Genomic DNA, 27,508 nt, shown 5'->3' on the forward strand with positions numbered 1-27,508 from the left:
AGAACTAGGAGCAAAGTCCTGAGACAGTTCCAGTAAACAACTGTAGATGTGAAAGAAAGACTTTTCCTTACCATGGCTGGAAAAAAAGAACTTTTGATTCTAGAAAACTTCATAGGTGGAAAATTTTTACCCTGTAACTCGTATATAGATTCTTATGATCCATCAACAGGAGAAGTGTATTGCAAAGTGCCAAATAGTGGAAAAGAAGAGGTGAGTGTATTCACTTAGAAGAAACTAAAATGTATTCAGGGTGTTGGCAAATTATGAATGACTACTTTCTAAAAGTAAAGGGGGTTGAAGGAAGATGTAGAATTTTATCTTATAAGGTATCTTAGGATGGGCATGTATGAGACAGAATCAATCTCAGTTTACTATATACAGAAGAAGTTTGTTTCCTTTCCAGCTAAAGAACTGTGGGCACAGTTGTTTATATTTTTGTAATTTTCAAACATACTCTAATGGATATCTGGTACAAAGTATTATTCGTAAGAACTATCACTATGTCAAATGCATTCTTTTCTCAACCATTTGTCATCTGATTTATTATTAGCTCCATAGATTTATTTTTAAAAGCTTCAGTTGAAAACAAAAGAAATAGTCTGACTTTATTTTAAATCATCCTCTAATAAGCCTCATGTATCCAAAATACCTAATACATCAAAATCATTCGTTTGAATGATGAAGTTTAAAATCAAATTCCCAGTCTTTCATTAGATTTGACAAGTTTTACTCAGAGTACTTATTGGCTCACATACTTCCTTTTCCCCTTCCCTTTCGTTTTTTGTGATGAAGAATTAAGTTCACGTGGAGAATTTTATAAAATATTTGATATATATTTGATGAGTTATTAATTCCTGTACTGAGAATATAAAAGTTTCTGATGTGGTAAATGTGGCTGATATATGTATAGTTATCTAATGCTTCCTGGATAATTTATTCTTTCTAAGGCACAAAGAACTTGATTATCTAAAATATAATTGTATTCTTCCATAGATATACATTATATGCAACGATTTTCAAGATTTTTCTCCATTAAACTCCCCATTTGTCTTACATATTTAAAAAAAAAACTTTTGGCTTGTGTTCTAACATTTACAAACATTGCATAACTTGTTGGTTAAACTTATAACCTTCAATTTTGTTTTCTTCAAATGACCCAAGAGTTGAGAAATCTACTCTTGTCTTCCCACCTCCCACCAAATGTAGGCGATGATCATACTTCTTTAGAAAGTAGAATGAAACACATAATAGCACTTGTTACTGTATAATAAATACGTCTCTCATTTCTCAGCAAACCAACTCACAAATATTCTATGTGTTCTATAAAGGCCTTTGTTTAAGTTTGAAAGAAATGGTGACCATCCAGACCCGTGCAAAGGTCTTAAGAGTCACTCCTAGAAGATGCTACAGTGGTGTCTGCTGTTCTGCTTTGGTTGTGTGTTACTATTCATCAAATGGCTTACCTGGGACTTTACTCACAAGGAGGTTGTAACAATCTGGAAGTTAGGCTCACTGATCACCCTTATTGTACAGTGCTGACGCTTTTACCTCTGATGCTTAAGTCAGTGGGCACATGTACAGGTATGCAGACATATACAATGCCTGATGCAAGCACAGCTGGATGCATGTGCACATACCCATGCACACATAAGCATGTGTACACACACATGAACATACATATACATTCACATGCATATGCACATTGTAGCCCATTTACTTTGTAGCCCCATAGCCATATATGAACACAAACTGGGGTCACATTGCCAACTTTCAAAGACCAGCTCCACTCCTTGGTATCTGTGATGTTGATACGTAGCTGCACCTCTTCCTGCCTCAGCATCCTCATTTATAAAGATGATGATGCTACCTACTTCATAGGGTGTTTTTTGAGGATTAAATGGGCTAATGCATGTAAAGTCTATGGAGTAAAGCATTTTCTAAGGGTTAGCTTATGGAATGATACTCTACATAGTGGATTAATATGCATTCTATAGAACATTGGCATCAGACATGTGAAATAAGACATCTTAGAGAACACGGATAGTGTTGAGTGTTGTGAGTAGCTGAAGATCAGGGGTTTAATTGATTGCCACAGAAACATACTGTTCTCTGATTAATGGCAGCTTCCCCAAGGCTGCAGCTTGAGGTAGATGGAGGTCATTGAGGTCTTCATCCCTGCTTTATCCCATCCTCAGGTCCATATTAGAGATGCAAGTTTTGAGGTGAAGCTATCATTTTTCAGAAATTTCTAATTAAGATTCTTATAATTTTAACCTTTATGTTACTTTAGCTCAGCAGAAAGTGACTTTGTTCTTTAAGGTAACAAACTAAAAATGAAGGTCGGGTTTTCATGAGGGGCTAGCCTATGCTCAGGAATGTCAGATTGTCAGATCACATGACATAATAAGATGCTCCAAGTGTTAGAAGCACATGGAAAAGGATTCTGAGCTGAGGCTCAGAAGTGGCAGAGAACTATATGGGTTTTTTTTTTCCTGTTTAGCCCATATGATATATATTTTTAAATTTTAATTTATTATTTTTATTTTATGTGTATGAATGTATTACCTGCATGTGTATAAGTGCACATGTGTCATGAGATGCCGGTGGAGGTCAAAAGGCATTGGATTTTCCAGGAATTGGAGTTACAGATGGTTGTTGGAAGCTGCCATGTGGGTGCTGGGAGTCAAACCCAGGTCCTCAGTCAGTGCTTTTAACTGCTGAACCATCACTCCAGTCCCCAATGTGGTATTTTTTTAAAAGCTTTTTAATTGTTGAGCATGCTAGCACAAGTTTTTAATCTCAGCACTGGTGAGGCAGAGACAGGCGGGTCTTGGTCAAATAAAGGCCAGCCTGGTCTACCTAGTGAGTTCCAGGCCAGCTGGAGCTAAAGGGAGACTCTGTGTCAAAACAAAACAACACACACACACACACACACACACACACACACACACACACACACGTGCTTTTGTTAGTATGTATTAATTATGCATAATAAACTTAATTATAACATTTTTATAGATGTTATAATGTATTTTGATCACATTCACCCCATTATCCTTTCTTGTCCAATGATTCCCCTCCACTTTCCAACTAGTGCCCCTTCTATTTTCCCTTCTCCTCCTCTCCCTCCCTCTCCTTCTCCTCTTTCTCTTTTTTCACCCATTGATGAACCAGTGAGTTTAATTATGTTACTTATACAAACGTGAATAAGTGGGTTATTTACAGGAGGAGGGACAATTTACCAATGGTTCTGATTAGAAGTGTACATCTTGTGTGAGAGCAGACGGGTGAAATATGACCTGTGAGCCTAATCTGGAAATGACATTGTGTCACCATGGCCAGAAAGTCAGAGGGCAAAAAACCCTCACAGATACACTGCATGCATCATACTTTGACCCCATGAGGGCCCTCCTGCCTGTATGTTCTGTCCATTCTCATATATTATTAGGGAGACACTCCAAAACTGGATCCCATCCTTACTGTTCGAGTGTACATTCTTTTCTCTCCAATGAAGGGCTCTTTCATTTGGTAGGGACAGTTGTTATATCATAGCACATCACTTACTGGTTTTGGAATCCATGAAGATCTGGGTTTGAATCCTGATACTGTCACTTAGCTATGTTACCTTTGGTAAGTTAAACGGTCTTTCTGTGCCTCAGTTTACTCATCTGGGTTAAGGTTCAGATAGCTCTGCCCCCTCACCAACAGGATCCCAAGGACTTCTCTTGCTCCTGAGAAAAGGGAACCTAGCTGATAAGCACCTTGGTCTTTGAAGTCAAGAGATGTAGACTTTTCTCCACTGTTTGGCCAACACAGCAGGCTTCCCCTTTGATCTCTAAAGAGGACAGGTTTTAACAGTCCTGCTCTCCCACTTTCCCCCCCAACTTAAAAAAAAAATACATCTTCTCGCCTTCTACGGGAAGTAGAAGCCTCCCTTTTAAAAAGACCCTAGCTTAAAACCAGGGCAGACATTTTCCCTGCCTGGAAGGGAATCTGTCCCATGTGTTCCTTTGCTAATAAACCCTGTTTTGATGGAGTTTTATCTGTGCCTCGGTGCCTCATCATCCATTCGCTCGTTCTCCACCAACTTTTTACCTATCAGTCTGTAAAATGGCATACAATACTCAGGGCACAGAACTTCAAGAAGGGTTACTTTGTGGTTTTGATTATATTCCTTTAGATACATATTAGTCAATAAGTGGCTGATGGGGTTAGTCACCCCAAGTGTCAGTAACAGGTCCAAGATGTGATCTTACACAAAACTGTAGATTTAATACAACTCTACCATTTTATAAAGAGCTTTAGAGAATCAGTGCATCCAGACAAATTTCTTTTCCCACACAAGATTCAAAAAAAGTGCATTCTTTGGAAAATGGTTGAAAATGACTATCTTTTAAAATTCAGATCACTGGACCACCACATTTACAATACCTTGATTGAGACAGGGCATAATTTCTTTCCCCAAGCAACGATTTATACATTTAAATCTGTTTGAACTAAGCATCTGACCTACCTTAGAATTTTTATGAAAATCAGGCAGTCAAGAGACCAAGCATTTACTTGGAGAGCTGGAGAAGTCTCTTTATTTATACTAGTAGGCCCAGAGGGACTTATGTTCTGAAGTTCTGGACCCCAAGGTACAGAAGACCACAGTCTTTATGTTTCCCTACACCATATCTTAACTGTCAGAACATTGGTAGATTCAATTTGTAGCTTATGTGACCACCAGCACCTGTGTCTACATGTTAAGGCCACCAAAGATGTGTGTTTACAGAAACAGATATTAAGGGCAACATTCCTTTCAACAAGATTAATTGCTAGTGCCTTAGCAGGTAGGATAATTGCAAACTTGTTTTACCAGATCACTGTTGTATTCATTTCTCAAGATAGTTTTGAGGTCTTTGGTGTTCTTTATATTAGTTAGTATTCATAAAACTACTATACAGTGGGCACTATGTCTTAAAGCATAAAACCAGTTACTAACATTACATACATGGGTATATTTCTTTTCCTTTTCAGAATCATATGCTGTGACAAATAATGGCTGCAGCTCATGTTATTTGGGATGCTGCTTTTATTTTTCCCAGAGCCCTATTAGGCCTGCCTGGAGGGCTCAGGCCTCTGGGCCTCAGTTGTCTTGCCTATAAATAGGCACAACGAAAAGCTGCCATCCAGGAAGGCAGAAAGCAGCACTTCTTCACTCAGTACAGCTCTGCCGCTCCCTCAGGGCTGTACCACAGAGCAGCAACTTGCTCCTTTTATGGTAGAGCAGCACCAGTCAGTGGCCATTCATTCACCCATCAAAAGAGAGCTGGTCATTTGCAGTTTGGGGCTATGATGACTAAACTATAAACATTTATATATAGTTTTTTGCATAAAATAAGTGTTCATTTCTCCAAGATGAATGCCCAGGAGGGTGAAGTGCATGATTACGGCATGACTAGGATTTAAGAAACTGTCCCAGTCTGCCAGAGGAGCTGTGTCATTTCCCATTCCCGCAGCAGTGGGTGAGAGATCTCATATCTCTAGCTTCTCATCAGCATTTGGCACTGTCATGGTCTTGGTTTTTTTTCAAACTGCTGGTCTTGTGTGTCCTAGGCCAATGCTCTACCACTGAGCCACACCTCCAGCCCAGTATCTTTTAATCGTTCTTATTGATTTCATGCATGTCCCCTGAATGGCTAATGAATCAGACATCTTTTCACATACTTATTTCCCTTCCTTATACATCTTCCTTGGTGGTAGACACCCTGTGTGCATTTTCCAATTAAATTATCGGTGCCTTTGCTGTTGAGTGTTAAAAATTCTTTATGTCAGAATTCTTTGTCTACTTTGTCATTTGTAGGTATTTTCCCTTTCTTCACAGGTCACCTTTTGAAAGTTCTGAATAGTCATTATGTCTAGTCACAGTCAGATAAGCTGAGGAACAGTTGTTCTGGCACATGTGAGGTCCTCGGTTCCATCAGCTCAGGTTGGCTTGTTCATGCGAGCTGGGGTCATTCTTGGGCTTGTCCTTAGGCTTCTGGAAGTCAAACTAGAGTTCAGTCATGTGTCTCAGTACAGGGGTGTCTGAGTCAGCTTGCAGGCACTGAGTCTAGGTGCCTAAGAGAACCAACTGAAAGGTGGAAAGGTTTACTTAGATCACAGTTTCACAGGTTTTCGTCCATGGTCACATGCCTATCACTTTGAACTTGTGGCAACAACAGCACAGAACTCGATGGTACGAGCCTTTAGTAGAATTTGCCTCAGGGTTGTGTGAGCAAAGAGGAGAAGAGACTCTGTCTTTGTTTTTATGTTGTTTGCTGGTCACACAAACACATGTGTCATCCATTTTGTATTGTAGTTCAGCCCTGGGACATATTAAATAATTGAAATTAGCGTGAAAGTCAGGTATGAAGAAAGCTGTAGATTCTGGATGCTGCCAGTCTCCCAGAAGCAACAGTTCTAAGGCAACCTTCTCTGGTTTGCTTCTCAAAGATCGAAGCTGCAGTGGAAGCTGCCAGAGAGGCCTTTCCTTCCTGGTCATCCCGGAGCCCCCAGGAACGCTCCCTGGTCCTGAATCGCTTGGCTGATTTGCTGGAGCAGTCCCTGGAGGAGTTGGCCCAGGCAGAATCTAAAGACCAAGGTGAGAAGGGTCTCTGGCAAGATTTGCGTCTTTCAGGTCTTTTCTCTAACAAGGCTGGGGTTTGTGTGTAGGTGTGTCTTATTAAACACTTATGAAAACTGCAGTACAGTATGCAGATATCGGTCCTAGTAACCTCATTCTAGGTTGGCCAGAATACTGCTTGTCTTTTACTATAATGCATGGTGCTCAGGGCACCTACAATTATTGGTGCCATCCCTCCCGGAGTGCCAGGCTGGCCCACACATGTGCTCAGGACAACAGTCTGCTGTTGAGAAGTAGAGGCAAAATCATGCAAGGATGCAGACCAAGTCTTATGGCTGGTATGTTCCACCCCATTCTAAACAAAGTGAGCAGCTGAACCCAAAGCCAAAGGGCAGGGAAATACATTCTGTCCATTTTGTGGAAGGAACTGCAAAATCCACAGCAAAGGGTGTGGATATGAGAAGACAGAAGAAACTAGGGAAGGTCATGCGATTGTTCACCCATCATGAGCAGAGGATTCCACAGTAAAGTCAATTTAAAGAGCAGCTCCAGTTGGGTTATTTAGAAAGTTTTCTGATGTGTTGTCACTATCCCACAGTCTCTCAACATTTTCATTCCTCCCTAAAGGTCACAGTAATGGAGTAGGCATCTGTAAACTTCATAGTGTCTATTAGGAAGAGCTACATACTTTTAATATACATATGTTGTGCTGAAGTTAGGGGACAGCTTGAGTCTATGCTCTTGGAAAGAGACTGTTTCTTTGAGTCAGATGGGGTCCCATAACCCTGTGATTGCAGCACTCAAGAGGCAGGAGGCAGGAGGATTGTGATTTCCAGGATAGATTGGGTTACATAGTCATATACTATCTGAGAGAGAGAGAGTGGGAAAGAGAGCAAGAAAGAGAAGGAGAAGAAGACAAAGAAAGAGGAGGAGGGGAAGAAGAAGAAGAGGAGGAGGAGGAGGAGGGGGAAGGGGGAAGAGGAGGAGGAGGGGAGGAGGAGGAGGAGGAGAAGAAGAAGAAGAAGAAGGAAGGAGGAAAATGAAAAGAATGCAAAGGAAAGAAGAGAGAAGAAAAAGTTGCCTCTGCTGTTGTTCCAGTGGCAGTCTCCCTGCATCACTGAAAGGCACTTGAAAGCAGTCTAAGTAGGCTCATGCTCCTAATGCTCCATCCAGGAACCAGGATGGCCTGGCATAAGCTGGGTGAGCAAGTGGCACACACACAACATCCTGTGATGGGGGTTCTTACCAGCCTTCTGATGACTCCACCATGTGTTTGGGGGTATTTAGGATACCTCATAAATTTACACATGACAACACAAACAGATAACTCATTATTTCAGTCCCACTATTACAAAGCCTGTTGACACACCAGGGCTTGTGTAGGTGAAGTGGTGGCAGCTGGTGAATTCATGATGAAAGCTATGAAGTCTTCTGCCCACAGAGCAAAGATGACATGGCTCCACTTTAGCCACCGGACCCAACAATCACAACGTCACACTTAAGTGTTTCACAGCTTTATCTAACCATGGTCATCTCTATGTGGTGAAAGAATACCTACCTTGGGCTGGAAGGAACGGAAGTTAGGGCAGTGTGAGTCAGGATAGGGATGTGGTGACAGCTGATGGACAGAGGTCAGCGCTAACTCAACCTGAAACACACTTGCAGTGTTTTATGCTGTTTACTTCCTACAGGGAAAACCCTAACACTGGCCAGGACCATGGACATTCCTCGGTCTGCACAGAACTTTCGGTTCTTTGCTTCCTCCATCTTGCACCACGTGACTGAATGCACACAGATGGATCACCTGAGCTGCATGCACTACACTGTGCGCACCCCTGTGGGAATTGGTAGGTGCTGCTCAGGGAAAGCCTGTGTCACAGAGTTGTTTGCAAAACTGTAGAACTGATCACAAAGAACTGACTAAGAAAAAGAAAGTAGATTTTTCCACTTTTATTGAAAATACATTGGTTTCAAAATTCAGTTTCTAGTTTATTTTTGTTGTGTCAAATTCTCTACTTCTTCTTGGGAAAGTATTTTGGAAAATCACAGGGAAAAGAGTGATGCTAAGAGGAAATTAAAATGCCAGGAAATTTTATGTTATTTATAATTGAAACAAGAAAACAACAAATTCAGAGTGTAGTGATTTAGGCTTTAGGTTTGCACGCTTCTGTACTCCGGAAAGCTGGGATTAATAACTCAATTTTATCTTTAAATGTTTCAACCATATAATAAAATTGAGTAAAGTAAAAGTGTGCAGTTGAGTTGGCTGTGGTGGCTCTTTTCTGTCATCGTAGCCCTTGGGAGGTAGAGGCAGGAGGATCAAGAGTCCAGGGTCATCCTGGGCTACATAGTGAGTTCAGAGTCAGCCTGGATGGCATGACATTCTGTCTCAACAAGCCAATAGATATATACGTGCATGGCTCTTCAGGTAGTGCAAGGCATCTTGTAAATAAGCTTGGACTGAAAGTTAGCGTCTCCTTTTTCTCTTGCATTTTCATAACCGAGTAATTGTTTGCAATGACTAAAATCTACCACTAGATGGCACAGCTTCCCCAGAGAAGAAACACAATATTTTTACTAGGTACATATAAAAAGAAAGCAAATGAGACATTTTACTCCCTCAATTCCTTCAACCCTCTAGAAATCAACTTTCAAGGCATTATAGGAAGGTTTAATCTCTTTCTAAGAAGAATGTGAATGTATTTTGCTCCAAAATATTCTGTTATTTTTTAAAGAACAGAGTTTTCTATGGGAAATTTAGTGTTTTAAAATACAGTTACTCTCACAGGATTAAGAGCAGAGTATGAAGTAAAGTAAACCCACTTTTTTATTCATAAGGAGACTTTATATTTGTTCAGGTTGTGGTTGGAAACTGAACAGTATCAGAATCCTGCATGGAGATACAGTCAGACATGTCCAACCTGTAGTTCAGGATAACTATGGCTGGGGCCCAACACACCGTTATAAATCACTTAAAAAATTATGAGTTTTTTGCCATTTTTTATTGTATGGTTTTCATCAGGTTGCAATATTGAAAGTTTGGACATGCCTGCAGAATGTTGGGTGTGTTACTTATCCAGCAAACCATTCTGGTCAAGATAAAGTTGAGAATCTAGACAGAATTTCATTTTAAGGTCTTTTAAGTAACAGGGTGGATTTCATGGTCTATATATAAAAGTTCATTGGCTTAACCATTGGCAAGTCCCTACCAGGACAATTCTGTAAAGCTATTTTTGTCTCAGTCCACAGCAATTAGAGACAGAGGGGGAGAAACCTGTTGGAGGAAATGGTAAATGAACAACTTAATACTGAGGAGGGAGAAAGTTTTCTTTAAAAAGTAAAGGTCAGTCTGTAAATCTTAACAAGCATTATATTTGGAACTTACTGACAAATTGTTGACATACTTTTAGCCCTGGAGCTTGACTTGCTGTGGTTCACAATTATAATCATGACTCAACAAGAGGATGGTAAATGTACTGATTTTGCTCTATTTTAAAAGGTGAATTGCTTGTAATATATTTTAGAATAATTTTTCCGAAGTTGGATACCAATGAGTGAAATTTTGGGGCTCTCACACTAGAAGCCCCATGCCAGTCTTCCTCTGAGGGAATGTCATCATGGCCATGTTTCTGTTCTGTCCCCTAGCTGGTTTGATCAGCCCTTGGAACCTGCCACTCTACCTGCTGACATGGAAGATAGCTCCAGCTATTGCTGTGGGGAATACTGTGATAGCCAAGCCCAGTGAGCTGACGTCTGTAACTGCATGGATGATGTGTAAACTCTTGGATAAAGCAGGTAATTAGGCATGGGGACCAGGGAGGAGGCACAGAGCTAGACTAATGTTATGTTAGGTAGATACCTTCTACTCACAGCAAAATCAATTCCATGATTTCTTTTTACTTTGCCTGATCCTTTTCTGGCCACCCTCTTCACCCACAGCGGGGCTCTCTCCTATTGCACCTCCCTTCTTTAACACCAGAAGGGTTCTATTGCAAAGAAAGCGCCACTCACAGGATGGTGGCATTGGAGTAAATATTGCAGACTTGGAGCAGCCTGGTCAAACCTAGGATACCAGCTAGTTCAAGAGACATCAATAGTCATTTTAAATTTAGGTTTGAGCTATATATAATCTTGATGGAAATTAGGTAATGTTTGTGTATCTGTATAATACTGAGTATATACAGCCATTTTCAAGGGATTGAATTTCCCCTGTTATTTGGGACCACTACTTGGAAACTGGTGTAATGTTGTGTATCTGTATAATACTGAGTATATACAGCCATTTTCAAGGGATTGAATTTCCCCTGTTATTTGGGACCACTACTTGGAAACTGGTAGGATGAGGCTTCTCACCAGCATATCAAGATCTACACAATGGCTCCTCTTTTCTGCTAATAGTTTAATGGTCACAATTAGACTGCATTCCTAGTTCTGTTTGGGGCTATAACTGCACAGAACAGACTGATGCTGCCCGAGTGTTTAAATTCAGCAGGTAACCCGGAAAAGATCTCTCTGTTAGGCTCCTTAGCTCACATTGCCCCATGGCTAGGGTGGGAATGATGGCTGGATATTGGGGATATACTTACCACCCTTCTGTCTGTATCAGCTTCCACTGTGCTTACCACCTTTTAGCACAGCGAAGACACTGAGGGGCTCTACTGCCTCCATAGAATGGGCAGCAGGTAGGAGCCTATCTGCCCCCCTTCCTAAGCAAAAATGTTAGCTTTTAGTGAACTTTAGCTAGTTCTTTAGGAGTTTGATCGTATGTTAAAACAGGTCTTCTGTAGAGAGTGACATTGGTCTTCATGGCTCTAGGAATGAAACCTCCCTGTATATAGGACTTTGAGATATCAAATACGGATGCCCAGGCCACTAGAGAATGGAGGATGTGAATGTCCTTACTTCTCCCATGTACCAGAATGTGCTGACCTTTCCTCACAAAACAGACTGCATTCTTTACAAAACTGAGTTTTTGATTACACCTGGGTACAAGACATTTCTTCCTATCTTGGTTACTGCAGGTTCTAGAGTGGGGGCAGAATAGGGACTGCTTAGTCAGCTTCTTGTTGCTATAACAAATATTTGCGATAGGTCAACCCTAAATGAATAAAGGGTTTATCTTGGCTCACAGTTTTGGAAGTTTCCATTCATGGTCAGCTGGTCCTAATGCATTTAGATCTGTAGTGAGGCATATCATGGTGGGAACATGGGGCAAAGGAAACTGTTCACCTGGTGATGGGAACGGAGCAAAGAAAGAAGAAGAGGGGCCAGGGTCTCCATATTTTCCTCTAGGCCATGTTTCTAGTGACTTGACTTCTTCCTTCTAAGCCTCACCTCTTAAAGGGTCCATCACCTCCAGTAGCTTGATGGCCTGAGGACCAAGCCTGCAACACACGGGCCTCTGGGGGACCTCCCAGATCTAGACAGAGCAGGGACACTCACTCTGCTTTGATCCTAGGTAGGGACAGGAACATATGAGAGAGGAGTGGAGCAATGCCCTCCTGAGCATTTGCTCCAGAAACCAAACAGGTCTTGATCTGTGATGAAATCTCTTTTCTGAAGCACTCTCTGGCACCTGTCTATGTGAGTTTCCCATTTCCTTCAAGTTGCTCAGCATCGCCCTCCTATGTAATAGCTCATGGGCTATTACACCAAGGCAGCCTTTCTCCTCTCTCCTCCTGGGCTGACTTTGCCAGCTCCCCCCCCGCCCCATGAACGTTGTCTGGAATGCTGCTCAAGCTGAACCTCTTTTCAACCCTTGGTTTCCTTCCGGCATTGAAACGATGTATGAATCACATATATGAAATTCTGCTTTACTGCAGTGCTTCCATGAGCATGGGGGCGGGGGAGTGAAAATAACTGATAATACAGCCTGTGTGTTTACAGAGTTAGGCCTTGTAGCCCCGTACATTTATACAAACTTCATAGATGATCTTCCTGTAGAATAAAATCATTAAGAAGTACTCAGGAAATACCTCTCTAAGAGTTCTAGGGCATCGAATCTCATTTCTTGAGAGTCTACTGACTGGGCCTTTCCTACCTTACATTTAATTTTCAGTACTTTTTAAATAAATTTATATTTTAAATTCTTTTTACCTTTCCACCAAACCTTACCCTTTGGAGGCTTTATTCCTGTGTGTTCGTGTCTTCCTGACTCTTTTCTTAGCTACTTACTCTGGATTTTGTGAAGTTTCTGCCTGTCAACTAAACTGCTTTCATTTTATTCCATGAGAATTTCTTAAGAACAGAGAGGGCAGATACCTGTACAAAAATTTTGTGAGTATCTGGACCAAATGACAAAATGATACTGAGAACTCATGACCAGCTGCAACCTCTTAAGCATATTAACATAAGATTCTAAGGAAACAATGAGCATGTTAATACGGTGCATGGAGAGTAATCAGTCTGCTGGAATGAGCTCATTTCCCCGTGGTGAGAAATAGGTGGTGTTCTTGTGTTTTTCTCATCCTCTGCTAAAACCTCACAGTGAACAGTAGAAGGAATTCAGTTCATTTTTGCCTTCAGGATTTATAAACAGTCCCTCCTTCCTGTCCTCACTGTCCCATCTACCCAGGATATGACCCATATTTGGTGGAAGTGCAGGGCCCTATCCAGGATATGGTGGAAAACCTGTCCTTGTTTTCTCCCCATCAGTGGCTCTCTAAACAGATTCTTTTTTATCCCAACTCGAGGTCCAGGTGCCTCTACATGGTGTTGGGTACTCCCTCTAGCAGTGACCCAAGACCGACTTAAATTAGATCAACGAATGCACACAATAAAGAGAAGTGAGGCTTTGTCATGTATATCAAGGCATTGACTTCCCATCTGTCTCCTTAAGGGATCTGCTGAATGGGTCTTCATTATCCCCTCAAAGTGACCAAGCTTATGCTGTGGCTCTGTGGAAGGGGTTTCTTGATGGTACTGGATCACTAATGTGAAATTATTATTTATACATTAAGATCAGATTATTGAAGAATTTGTTTGACTCCAAGAGAGTGTGTTTCTAAGGAGGAGAGAACGCCTAACCTGGGGGAAGGGGAGGAGCTGGGAGTGGTGAGGCTGTTCCAGAAGCTTCTCACGGACTTCTGCACCTGCTACTCGTCAGCTGAGGAAATGGAATGAATCCAGTGTACTCAGGAAAGCCCTAGAACCTCCCAGACACAACACAACTGCATAACATTTCCAGCTTCTCAGATTCACAGACCATTTCTGATTAGAATGCTGAACACCAAGTCCATCTTCATCATCACTCACTAACACTTGTTAACCTGTTCTGGCCAGTTCTACTGATTATTACTTAACTTTGCTTTTGCCTCATTTTTCAAACCAGTAAAGCAAGATTAATACTACTAAGTACTTTAAAGAGTTGTGAGGTCTAAAAATATGTAATGCCCTCTATAAGTGAGGGGTGGATGCCCAATTACTGTGGATAGTGTCAGTCTCTCTATGTACTATGTTCCCTCTGCATATATACCGATGATAAAGTTTAATTTATAAGTTAAATGTGAAATTAATTATAACTAATAATAAAGTAGAAAAAGTGTAACAACGTACCATAAATGAAGCTATGTGAAAGTGGTCTTTCTCTTCAAATGTAAAGACAAATAGTGTTTTCAGACTGTGAGTGACTGGGCAATGGAAATCACAGGAGGCGCATTCATAGATAAGAAAGGACTACTGAAAATTGCTAATGACAATAGTCAACCCTCACTAAACACCCAATAAATACCAGCATCTACTGGTGCTACAGGAGATACAACTGAGAACTAAAATCAAATAGTATTTCTGCCCTTAGCTAGCAATCTTAAGCGGTGGGCAGGCATAAAGAAGCAAATCCACAGGGCTAGGGACATAGTTTAGTCATTAAAGTGTTTGTTGCAGAAGCATGAGGATCTAAACTCAGTCTGCAGGACCCATGTTAAAAAAAGCCAGGTGTGGTGGTATACACTTGTAATCCCAGCTCTGGGGAGGTGGAGACAGGCTGATTTCTGGCACTCACTAGCCAGCCAGCCTAGCTTACCCAGGTGCTCCAGGCTAAGGAAAGACCCTGTCTCAAAAAGGGTGACTTCTGAGGAATGACACAGAGGTTGGCCTCTGGAATCCACACACGTGCATGCACATGCATCCACACAATTACATACTCACATGTACCTGCTCAGATGCCCCCACATCAAAAGTAAATCCAGAAAGCAGGTAAATGATACATGTAAATTTAAGCCTAAAGGGTCTTGCTTATTAAGGAAGCCTGGGGCCCCTATTTTTGGATTTCTTGGCATGTCTTGGCTTGTTTTAGGTTTCAGTGGTGCTATACACATTGATGGTCACAGGATCTCAAGTCAAAAATTACCCTCTCTGGGAAGCCTCCTCCTGCTCCCCTGGGTCAAGATAGCTAATCTCTTTCCCACACATTCCTTTACTAACTCTGTCACCTGCATTGGAACCCCTGGGTACCAAGTTGGAGCAGACCTCTGCTCCTCACTGGACTTGACCTGCCTGAGGATATCTTTGTAGCCTCAGCCCCAAAGGCTTAGTCAGTATTATGAAATTAGTTACCTAGACTATGCTTTATGCTGCGTCTCTCCAGGCCAAAGCACCCAGAGAAATCCAAGTAGGTGGATTCTATAGGATAAGGTGATGCTATAATCTTTGCTTTGCTATTAAACTTGAGCCATTCATAAAAGCTCCAGTTGCTGTAACACCCCAAGTGTTCCCTGCCTTCCAAGCTATTGAACTCCCAAGGAATGTCTCCGTGTCACTTAAGATCCTCAACACACCAAGGAGAATTATTACCACTGATGCTGTTTCTTATCCAGGTGTTCCACCAGGTGTGGTCAACATTGTGTTTGGAACAGGACCCAGGGCAGGTGAGGCTCTGGTATCCCACCCAGAGGTACCCTTGATCTCCTTCACTGGGAGCCAGCCCACAGCTGAGCGGATCACCCAACTGAGTGCTCCCCATTGCAAGAAGCTCTCCCTGGAGCTGGGAGGCAAGAATCCTGCTATCATTTTTGAGGATGCCAACCTGGAAGAGTGTATCCCAACAACTGTTAGGTCCAGCTTTGCCAACCAGGTATGGTTCTCACCTTCTGTGGCTTTGTCAATTTGGTTCTATTTTATCAAAGTCAAGGGGTTTTGGAGGTAGTCAGTTATTTATGTGAAAGTCAGATCAGTATAGTATTATTCTAACATCCATTGGTGGACTGGTACAGTCACAGCTTTTCTTCAGGTTCCTCATATTGAGTCACCCAACTTTCATCAAGTACCAGCCACGGGCAGATTGAGCTTGCTGCTCTATGTTTCTCCATTTCTTTATTCACACAGTTGCCTTTCCCTTCTTGTTACCCACATGTCTTATTCCCTGTAGACTTTATTCCCTCCCAGGAGTGTCCCCAAAGCATTTATAATCTTTGTTCCTACTTCCTGTGACATTCCAGAGCATGTTTCTGAGCGTGGCGTGACAGAGAGTTTCAGGACATCTTTGCGTCTCCTGAAATGACATCACAGATGTTTCTGTGGATTTGTTGTTTTTGCCAGATTCTTCTCAAAGGGTTATGACCAGACCAGATCAACTGGAAAGCAGCTTCCCCCAGATGCCAATGATGCTTGTCTTTGTACAGCAATTTAACATCAGTGCCTAGAAGTTGTGCAGGAGCAACCAAGTGTGCACAAACACTAAAAGATCTGCTCCAAAGGATGTTCAAGAGAATAAAGACTTAGCCAAGGAATCACAACTTCCATAGAGAGGAAGAGGAGTGGAGTGGGATAGATCTACATTTTCCTAACTCAAATAACACTGGATGTTACATAGCCTTTTGAGCTTATTTCTTCACCTTTATGATCATTTGGACAATCTTGCCTTTCGATAGAATTTTGTGAAGGCTGAGTGAAAAATATGGCTTTCATTTATTATTTTCGTGGTAATTGTAAGGATGATTACTTACTTTACCATAATCCCCAAAGAAGATGGCTAGAAATATAGTGTTTGGGGAATCAATAGGTAATTCAGTGTTTTGATCCAACTGATTTAATCATTAAAATTAGCAAATATCAAGTGAAAAATTAAACCAAGTGTTTTGAAGGCTTCAAGGCAAAAAAGAGAGACAAACTGAGAATTGATATAAAGAAACATGAGCTGAGCACTTTGTATTTAAGGGACACAAGCTAAGCAGGGAGACATGGACTATACACTACATCTGTCAGAATCCTGCTGGGATTTGGGTTGGCCCAGAGAACCTTTTTCTTGGGAGTGTTTTAAAGTATCAATAAGGAAAATGATATGGTTAATCCAAGATGGATTTTAGCCAAAATAAAACAGCTTGATTTCTTTGCTTAGTTGGTTGGTGAGTGCCATGCAGAGCATATTTCTCCCTTAATGGAAGATAATTGGCTTTTAGGGATGGAGCGTTAAGCATCTCTGTGTGACCTTGGGTATATATTAATTTTAATGTCCATTTCCGAACTGTGCACTGAGAATGCTAACACCCTATGGACTTATTGTAGAGAAAGCATCAGGCACAATGCCTGGCATGGGATAGAGACTCTGAATGACTTTGTCCTTTGCTGATTCCCATTTGAAGCCATCCTCTCTGGCATCTCGGTGTGATCCATGCTTTCCTAGCACTGAGTAATGAGAAACTTGGTAAAACCTTCAAGTCTGTTTATCATGCCCCCTTTTTGCATGAGACACTTATGCAAATGAACACAACAGGTGTTTGGACATTTTCCAAGTCACACAGGCAGATGGTTTTGATAGTGATTTTGTTGAAGAAAGAATTTATTATTTCAGAACATTAACTGCTTAATTTGGACAATGACCCTTTCTATAGATATCAGGAAAATTAGAAGCATTCTGTTCCCTAGGATTGTTGTGAAGACCAAATATAAAAGTGGTGAAAATTGTTATTAATATTTATGCATTTACATACTTGTCACACATACGTTATCTTTTGAGAGGCTTAAACTGTGGCTTGTAAACTATTATATTCTATATTCGAATGGTAGTCAGGATTGTTTTTCTCTTCAACACCTGGCAGGACCTATCCCCTGAACACCCAGCATCTCTACTGGGTGTCTGTTAGGCATTTGAACTTAGTATGTCTACAGAAGACCTTTTGATTTCCCTCCTGCTCCAGCCCCTGAAATAAGAATCTTCTCCCTGTCTCCTGTCACCTTTCCAGGAAATGCTGTGCCATCCATAGTCTGGTGCAGCACCCGAAGCCTTGTTCTTGTACTCGGTTACCTTCTACCTATGTCTGATACATCACAGAGTCTGTTGGTTCTATTTTTAACATATATTCCAAAACTTATTACTTTTCCAGTCTTTCCACAGCAGTCTCTTATGCTTGTTGAGTATTCCCTGCAAGAACCTAAAACTCTGTAGATCTGTATTTCTTCTCTCCATCTTGGTGGCTGCTTTCTTGGTCCAAACCACATCCCTTTATTTGTGCTTTTAAAATTCTTTTTTCATTCCTCACTCTCATTTCCTTTCATTCTGTTTTCCATACAGCTGAGAGAATAATCATTTAACAATATAAATCTAGGGGCCTGGAGAGTTGGCTCAGTGGTTAAGAGCAGTGACAGAAGAGCACTGGCTGCTCTTGCAGAGAACCCAGGCTTGATTCCCAGCATGCACATGGAGGCTAACAACTGTCCTAACTTCAGTTCCAGAGGATTAGAAGCCCTCTTCTGACTTCTACAGGCACGGCACGACACTTGTGCACTCTCACACATGTATGCAGTACACTCATACACATAAAAGAAAAATAATAAATAAAACGTATAAATCTCAGGGGTTGGGGGGATAACTCAGTTGGTAAGTACTTGTTACATAAGCATGAGGACCTGAGTCTAATCCCTAGAAAGACAACCACGGACTTGGAATCCCAGCCCAAAGACAACCTCCCCAAAGGGAAAGAAAGAAAGAAAACTCAAGGTGGACTGCTTCTGAGGGATTGACTTTTGGCTTCTACATGTACACACATGCACACACACATGCACACACATACACACACACATACAATGTGCATCAGTTCATATCATTCTGTTGCTGAAGCTTCCTGTTTCCTTTCCATGACAGTGAGAATGAAGCAAGCTCCTTATAAGCCTTTGAGAGTGTTGGCTGGCTCACCTCTTGATCTCATCTTCGGCCCTTCACCTGTTCTTGTGACCACCTCCACTCCCATCCTCAACCTATCCGCCTTCTTGGCTTTCAGTCACATACACCAAGCTCAGTCCTACAGCAGATTCCCCACACTTCCTGCAGAAAATTCTCTCCCTCAAATCTTGGCTTGTCCAGCTTCCTCATGCCAATTAATATATCAAATAGTCCCCCTAGAAGTTGCTGCCCACAACTTCCTTTACTGAAATTAGTTTCTATTCCTTCCCTTTGCCTAATCTTCTTCTATTGCTTTGATCACCATCTGAAGTCCCATCATGTGTCAAGCATTTGTTTGTGTTTTTGTCTGTCTTCCGGTGGGACTCTGTGCTCCTCAAGGTTGGGACTTGGTTTTGATTACCACTGGATCCCATTGCGTGGACCAGTGCCAGGTACATGGCACTTGCTGAAGCACAGGGGCATCTATCCACGAAGAAAAATGCACTCAGCTTTGTCATTACCTTCATTCTTGGCAGGGGGAAATCTGCCTCTGCACCAGTAGGATCTTTGTCCAGAAGAGCATCTATTGTGAATTTTTAAAGAGGTTTGTAGAAGCTACCAGAAAGTGGAAAGTTGGCATTCCTTCTGATCCATCAGCTAGCATGGGAGCTTTGATAAGTAAAGCACATTTGGAGAAGGTAAGTAAGCTTTGCCGTGTAAGTTCCAGGAAGCTCTTAAAAAACCTCAGGGGCTAGAGAAATGGCTCAGAGGACTTACGTTCCAATCCCAGTACCCACGTTAGGCAGATCACAAATGTCTGAAACTCTAGCTCCCAGGGATCAGATCCCTCTTCTAGCATCTGTGGACACATGACAGAGACACAGACAGACACACACATACCTCTTCAATGGTTTATTTTCTCTGTGATTATTAGCACCACCCAACATACAATCTGAATTATTTCTTCCCTTATTGATTATACTTTAACCAGAAAGTGGTCAAGTTTATTCATGTGCCCTCAGACTTCAGAAAATACCTGGAGCATGGTAGATGCACAACATTCACTGGGAAAATGGTTCAGTATTGTCCCAAACTTAAGCACTCATTTTCCTCAAATTATTTTTAGTGCTTGGCTGAAAGTACTTGGAATTGGGTCTAAGTGCACAGGTCCTAGATATCTCTCTTGTCAGGATGAATCAGCATGGACTTTAAACGGAAAAAACAAACACAAACACCCAGCCTGTTTTCAAGAAAACACATTTTTTATTATTTTTGAGGCACTGGGTTAACTTATAATTTATTTTACATTATAGTTAGCTATACTACATTACATATGTTTTCAGAGTATAATCAATAATGAAACTAGAAATTGATAATCATTTTTTTCCTGGGAGATTAGCTACCGAAGGGCATCCAGACCTTTGTATCTTACATACCATTCACTTCCACGTCTTAAATATGCTCCTAATCCACACAACACACACAAATATTGTTTTGTATTTAATACACAGTCTACCTGAATGTGAACTTGTTGTTTATTAGCTATATGAACTTTATATACTTTCTGAGACTCATATTATTAGAAAATTGGAGTCAGTGGTGATAGCTGGTAGAGTTTTGAAAGAATTAAGTAATAATACATGAAACCACTTATATTAGTGCCTGGCACTTACATGTAAAATAACTTCCCTGCCCTTTGCATGAGGGCTAAATAGGAAAACTATGGTTGGAACACCTCTGTCCTTGGGCTTGGCAGCTGAGTGATGAGATGACCCCAGATTTCTTAGCAATGGCCTTACATTGCTTTTCAGTTATTAGAAAATACTGATTTTTCTGCTGATATGTGTGAAGCCAAATGGTAAGAGGTTTCTAATTACAGTCTTTGCCTGCTCAGGTGAGAAGTTATGTGAAGAAAGCTCGTGCTGACGGGGCCCAGATTCTGTGTGGAGAGGGTGTGGACCAGGTGAGCCTTCCCCTCAGGAACCAGGCAGGCTACTTCATGCTTCCCACGGTGATAACAGACATTAAAGATGAGTCCTCCTGCATGAAGGAAGAGATATTTGGTCCAGTGACGTGTGTTGTCCCTTTTGATACTGAAGAGGAAGTGATTAAAAGAGCCAACAGTGTTAAGTATGGGCTGGCAGCTACAGTGTGGTCAAGCAATGTGGGACGCATCCATCGGGTGGCTAAGAAGCTGCAGTCAGGCTGGGTCTGGACCAACTGCTGGCTCATCAGGGAGCTGAACCTACCTTTTGGGGGCATGAAGAGCTCTGGGATAGGAAGAGAAGGAGCCAAGGACTCATACGACTTCTTCACGGAAATCAAAACCATCACTGTTAAACACTGACCTTCACCTGTGGGGAAGCTGCGGTGGCTGAGGCCTGGGAGGAGCAAATCAATGTCCAATGCGGTGAACAGAAATCCTTGTGTGTGTTCTAGTCATTTTCAATTTTCAATGTGGAACCAGAACATGACTTCTGAACAGAAAGATACAACAAAGACAACTAACCAACAATCTCCCTACCAAGTTATGCCTTCATAGATTTTCTCCATCATCTTGATTGAATTCTGGGGAATCCCTGCAAATCAGATATTTTCATTTGCAACTATAGGGTTAAAAAAAACCCCCAAAACCCAACAGAGTTAGAAAAGAGTGGGAAGATAACTCAGTGGATAAAGTATTTGCTGTGTAAACATGAGGACCTGAGTTCAGATCCTGACACCCATGTAAAGCCTGGCATGGTAGCACATATATAACCCTTCCCCTGCTAGAACCATTAAAAACCAAACAACAAAAACAAAGCTGAAAAAACATCCCACTCTCGTTTTCTACCTCGAGGAAGCAGTGGGAATGGACTTTTGGCCCCCATTCATTAGCATGCTAATTGAAATCAGCTGTACCCCATTAATCTCCGGGAGTGATGAATGTCTACAGAGCTTGTCAGTGTCCTACATGGTGGGCCATGCTGAACCATGTATATACAAGGATAAAGGAAAACAAACTAGTTATTAATTTCTAGATGAAACTTGGAACACACACACAAAAATAATTTGATTTCCACTGTAATCTAATCAATTCTAATTCTTCCTCAAAAATGCAATAAATATTCAGCAGTATGACATGTAGCTTGAGTTGCCCATTATTCTGTGTCCCCATTCTCTTAGAAAGAATTTTTATTAACAAAAGTATGTTGAGTGCCTCCCTGCCCACCCCCACCCCATCTTCCAAATGACCCCAGGAAAAAACCAAGGTTTACAGAGGTGAACTAGCACCCTCGAGGTCACAAAGAGGGTGTGGGGCAGAGGTGGGATTTGGACCTTGAACTCTTAAAGTTCAGGATTTCTGCACTGAGCTATAGAAGCAGCGAAGCACTTGTAGTCTCAGCACAGATCCTACTGGGTCTTCCTGCCATGTCTCCCTCCCTCTTTGCCTCTCCCTGCCTGCTGGCTCCATTCCATATGGGCGAGGGGCCACAGCAGCCAAGCAAACCAGGAATTTCTCCAGCCCTGCCCTCTCCTCACCATTTGAAGCCATCTGTTTGCTGTCTGACTCCACAGCTGCCTGGAATATTGGAGGCCTCGGTTCAGTTACTGCCTTCTGAACTCTCAATTTATTGTGTAACACCTGACACATAGAAAGGGCTCAAAATGAACTCCTGGATGGAATGAGATCTTTCTGGTGCTCTAGGTCATTTGGTGCGTGGTGTGAGGCAGGGGTTGGTGGTGGGGGTAAGATGAAGCTTCATGATTAGGACTTTAGGTATGTTGACTTATTTCTAAGGGTTGACAAATTTCAGCCAGCCTTTCTAAGAGCAAATGATGGCATTGGGTTCTATTGGTCTCTGGCTTTTATCTCTTCTTCCTTCTCCTTTCTGTGCTAGTTCTCTTCTGTAGCTGAAGCTGTTAACCTGTATTAACTTCGCCCAAGGTGAATTATGAACATAAGCATGGGCAGTTCCAGCAGCTCTGGCCTTTAGGAACCTGCATCTTAGGTGGAAGGAGGAAAGAATGGAGGTTGAGGGTCATAGTTATGGACTTCTTTTATCACCTTATTGAATAGAAATAGGTTGTGACAAAGACAGATGAGTCAAGAAATGTGAATTTAATATGTTACTTAGTTACACATTTAGCCATTAATCCTCTTAAAATATTAATGTAACTTAAAAAGTTGGAAGGTTGAAGGGCTGGTGAGATGGCTCAGCGGTTAAGAACACTGGTTGTTCTTGCAGAAGACCGAGTTTGAATGCCAGCACCCACATGGCAGCTAACAACTGTCTGTAACTCCAGTCCCAGGGGATCCAACAGCTTCTTCTGACCTCCGTGGGCATTGCACGACATGGGTGCACTTACTTTCATTCAGGCAATACATGCATATACATAAAATAAAAATAATAAATAAAATTTTTTAAAAAGTTTAATGAAAAAAGTTGGAAGGTGAAAAGCAGCTGCGATGAGATAGGGTTAGTCTACTGTTAAAAATAGGAAGCTAATATTTGTGATTTGAAGTTGATAAGGTCAGAAATACAGGCATAAATATGGGTAGTTCAATGGTATTGAAAGCCTAAAACTAGAGCTACTTAAGAATGATTATTCTCTGGGTCTGGAGAGGTGGCTCAGCAGTTAAGAGCACTGACTGCTCTTGCAGAAGACCCAGGTTTGAGTCCCAGCATTCACATGGTGGCTAACAACCATCCATAACTACAGTTCCAGGGGAGTCTGATGTCCTCTTCTGATCTCCACAGGCATTGCATGACGCAGGTGCACTTACATACATGAAGGCAATATATGCATACACATAAAGTAGAAATAATAAACAAAATAAAAAGAATGATTATTTGGAATTTAGTGGCATATGGCTATCTATAATCCTAGGATTTAGAAGCTGAGGCAAAAATGATCCCTGTGAACTCTGGGCTAGCTGGGAAAGGGAATGCTTAGCTTAATGGAGAGATAGTTTTACTTTTATTTGTAGATGGTGTGTACTCTTTGAGTTCATTTTAGTTACTTTTAATACATTGTGACCAGCCTTTTTTAGAAAAAGGAATATATTTCCACACTCTTGTAGCAAGCTTTCTCAGGAAGTAGGAATTGGGAGTTTGTATTCTATGTTATCAAGGATATTCCAGGCCTTTCCCTAACACAAGTTGCTTTAAGAGGTCGGAGATTGCCTAGTATCTTGGGAGGCCTAGCACAGCGTAACCGGAGAGAACACTATCCTCCAGAGACACCCTGGGAAGCCTGCCCAGGTTAGGCCAAAGGAGGACAATGTCTTCCAGTGGCCCAGAGTGGCCCTCACTCATTAGAGGACCTATGAGGCGGATCTGACCAATCTTGCCTGAGCGGCAGGAGGCTGCGCTGGGGTTACTCATGTGGAATATTCCCCTTCATTGGAGTCTAGGTTTTTTAAAGAAAACTCTAAGACCCTTTTTTGCTTCGAGTCTGCTTCTTGCCTTGAATTTCCATCATCCTTTCCCCACAGTTGACTATGACTGCATTAAGTGAGTGGATTTACCTCACAAAAATCCTAGGGCCAAGTCCTTCAATTCCTGTCTACCAATGAGGTTTTAGGGGTACAGTTTTGGGAAGACATTATATTCATAAGTATCTAAAGGAAGGCTTCTGGAATGTACCTTGATGTTTGTTGGTCAGTTGAATGGTCTCCCAAACATTCATATGATCAGTCTTGGTAGCCAAGCTGAATAGCAACTGGACAGTGCTGACTCACCCAGAAGCCTGTGCAATTCGTTGTCATCACTACTCTAAGGCTTCTGCCAAATCGATGGTAGGAAGTTCTGGGAAGAGTCATATTTCTGATTGCAGCTGGCCACATGCATCAAGTGTTGGGACTTTGCCTAATCTTGTCTATTGGCCAAAGATGATATACCATCTCCACACATTTGATTATGGCTTTCTCATTCCACACCTCCTCTTATTCCTCCTCCACATACCTCAGTCTAGTCTTACCCATGGAGATATCATTATACTCCAACCTCATAATTGCATTTAATTCCAGTGTGATTCAACACTCTCCCACAAAGCATTGGAAATTACTCACTGAAATATTAAGGACTGGCTATATAAAGTGACTGAATCATAGCAAATTAGATTGCCAGAGATCTTGAGGTCACCCTGTGTAGTTCCTTCCCCTCCCCTAGATGGACAACTGAGGCACAACTGAAGTTCGCTTGTTTGTGGAAGATCTTAGCAAAAAGTTCCATAGTGCAATCGGGATATAGAATGTACAGGATGGCAAGAAATATATAAGCATCAAGAAGCTAGAGGTCCTCTGAGGACAGTGAAAAGAGAATTGCCAATTCTGAGAAGTATTTTAGAGTTCCCACTCCCAGATAGTAAGCAGCTGGCCTCCGTCGCTATGGAAGGGTGAGTTATGGAGGCAAAAATGCTCTTAATCACAACTGCTGGAATTGTATTTATTTATGAATACGAAACACTTCGTTTTAATGTTTTGAGCTCAGACTTAGTGAATGGCAGGAGAGAGCCAAAACCCCTTCTCTGGAGGACTCTAAGGCTAGGTGGTGCTGCGTAGGGGTAGGTGGGATGCTGGGGTGGGAGTTAGCCTTGATTCTATATAATTTTTATGACAGCTTGAGATCTGTGGGGCACTGTGGCTCCAGGTGCTGGCTGCTTGTGTGGGAGCAGGTCCTGTGTGGAGCTCACAGCTCTCTTGCTTTTGTATAACATTAAATGTCCACATGCCAGATCACAAGAACCACCGCTGGAAAATAACAGTAGGAGTTTATGAATTTCCATGTAGGAGATTATCTGATTATCATGAGTCATTCTTGAGAAATCAAAGAATGTAAGAATCACCCAGATAGGTAAAAATGTGAGGATCAGTGCAGTTACTTCTTTGGAGGGAGTTTTGAGCTATTTTTCTGGTGTTTAAAGTCAAAATGCATTCTTTGGAAATCCTTTCTACATTGCTTTTAGGCACTTTTAGAGAAATATACTCCTCCCTTTAACAATGATAAAGCGCCAGACAGCAGTTCTGCAGGGTTATTTATAACTCTCTGGGCTTCTGGCTGGGACTTTGGCTGAGTTAATGGTTCATGCTTGGGCCAAGTTCCATCATCAGGGTAGAAGTAACACTGTCTCTACTGTGCTGGGGAAGTGATACTAAAATGCTTACTGAAGCTTTTACTCTGAGCTGAGACTACTAACCTTCCCTCTCTTGCCCTCCCCAGTACCTTCCTCCATTATCCCAAATAAAGAGACTTCACCTCTCCTGGACAGGGTTTGTAGAAACTGTACTGCACCCTTTCCTCGGCATATATTTAGTGTTTTTCTAATCTTGAGAAAGACCAACACCCTGAACTTTAAAGCTAGAAATAAAAAACATTTTCTGGATTTCATGTAACTGTCAAAAGTGATAACAGCAGAAACGTGGCTTCCGATCAGATTCTCTCCCTCTCTGAACCTTTGCACTGTATTGGTTTTTTTGGGTTTTTTCTTTTTTCCCTTTTGCACTGTATTGTTTTATAGAGACTCTAACATCCATATGGTATGATAAAGCGAGGGTGTCTGATTCTGCCTTTTCTGTGCTGTTCATCAAGAATCACTATCATCAGCAAAGACCTGGACAGAAAGAAGGCTGTATACACCTAAATAATAAACACATCAATGACTTGGGATTGTTCAACATGTTCACCCCTCGCTCACCTCCTCTTGACCACAGAAAATGCCTCTCTTTATCTTGGCATGCATGTTTTGAGAAAATGATTTAAATGTTGGCAGCAATAAGAAGTTTTTAATATCTTATTTTGATTCCTTGAGAAGTCAACCACCTAGAAAACAACATTTCTTTTCTATATTCTGAGAGATCTTAAGGCGTTCTGGATTTGATTTTTTCCTTTTGATAGTTTATGTATTTTGAAGCATATTTAAACATCATCTCTGAGCATTCCAAAGCGTATCTGAAAATGAGTTCCAACATTCCTCCAGTCTACACAGGTACAGGCTGCCTGAGGGCAGGGATGACTTTTTATGTTAGATAATGTCAGGGCTGTGTTTATGGCTACAGACCTCAGTTCAGTGTCTTCGAAGAGTAGGGACTGTACAAAACTTTGCTGTACCAAATTTCATAAAAGTCAGAATCACTGTACGAACCATCTCACGTCCTGGAGAAATCACGAAGTTGTTCATAATGAGGCTGAAACCAAATATTAGCAACTAATTCATTTTTCACTGATTTCCTGGTACAGCCCAGACATCCAGTAAGTGATAATACTGAAGTCAGGTGACTGTGTAGAACTGCTGCCAGATGCTTGCTGCTTAGCGGAGGCTGAGGGAAGATTTGAATGCTAGGGGATGGAATATGTGCTTTGGCCCAGCTCCTTGTGCAAGTGCACTGTATTCAGAGAGCTCATTATGTGTGACACCCTCTTCCTTGCACTCCCTCTGAGTCCTTGCTCTCCAAGGTGAACCCAAAAGGCTGTGATTTGTGTTACAACTGCCTTGTCATTACGACAGTGAATCACAGTATTTCTGTAATGCTCTCCAAATTGTGTGCCTGGGATTTACATGAAACAAAATAATCACTTTATAGTTTAAAACTCACGGGAGAGAATAGATAGCAATAAATCAATCTGATAAGAAAAAGGCTGCACTAGGAAAACATTAAAACCAGACTAACATTTTGTAGAAATTTCAAACCTGGAAAAAGGCATGGTTTTTTTTTTTGGACTGAAGTCATCAACACAATGAATTCATTCCATAAAATGAAGTCTTCTAGTAAGACAATCTGGCCCTATATGAGGAGATATAACCTGGGTTAGAAAAGTCTCAGG

General features: G+C 41.5%; 1 protein-coding gene across 2 annotated transcripts; it reads left to right on the forward strand.

The window, feature by feature from the left end:
- Positions 1 to 21,827, forward strand: Aldh8a1 (aldehyde dehydrogenase 8 family member A1). 2 transcript variants are annotated; one of them, XM_008822091.2, is made up of 7 exons: positions 2 to 210; positions 6,478 to 6,625; positions 8,299 to 8,454; positions 10,253 to 10,402; positions 15,421 to 15,677; positions 19,238 to 19,399; positions 20,596 to 21,827. In XM_008822091.2, exons 1-7 carry the CDS (start codon positions 73 to 75, stop codon positions 21,046 to 21,048), a joined length of 1,464 nt encoding a protein of 487 aa, XP_008820313.1. In that variant the 5' UTR covers positions 2 to 72; the 3' UTR covers positions 21,049 to 21,827. The 2 variants fall into 2 exon arrangements, with proteins under 2 accessions (XP_029414017.1, XP_008820313.1); XM_029558157.1 differs by lacking the exon at positions 8,299 to 8,454 and having other exon boundaries at positions 1 to 210.
- Positions 21,828 to 27,508: the final 5,681 nt, after the last annotated feature.

This window comes from Nannospalax galili, unplaced genomic scaffold (assembly GCF_000622305.1).
Source record: "Nannospalax galili isolate Female #2095 unplaced genomic scaffold, S.galili_v1.0 scaffold186, whole genome shotgun sequence".
Classification (NCBI taxonomy): Eukaryota; Metazoa; Chordata; class Mammalia; order Rodentia; family Spalacidae; genus Nannospalax; species Nannospalax galili.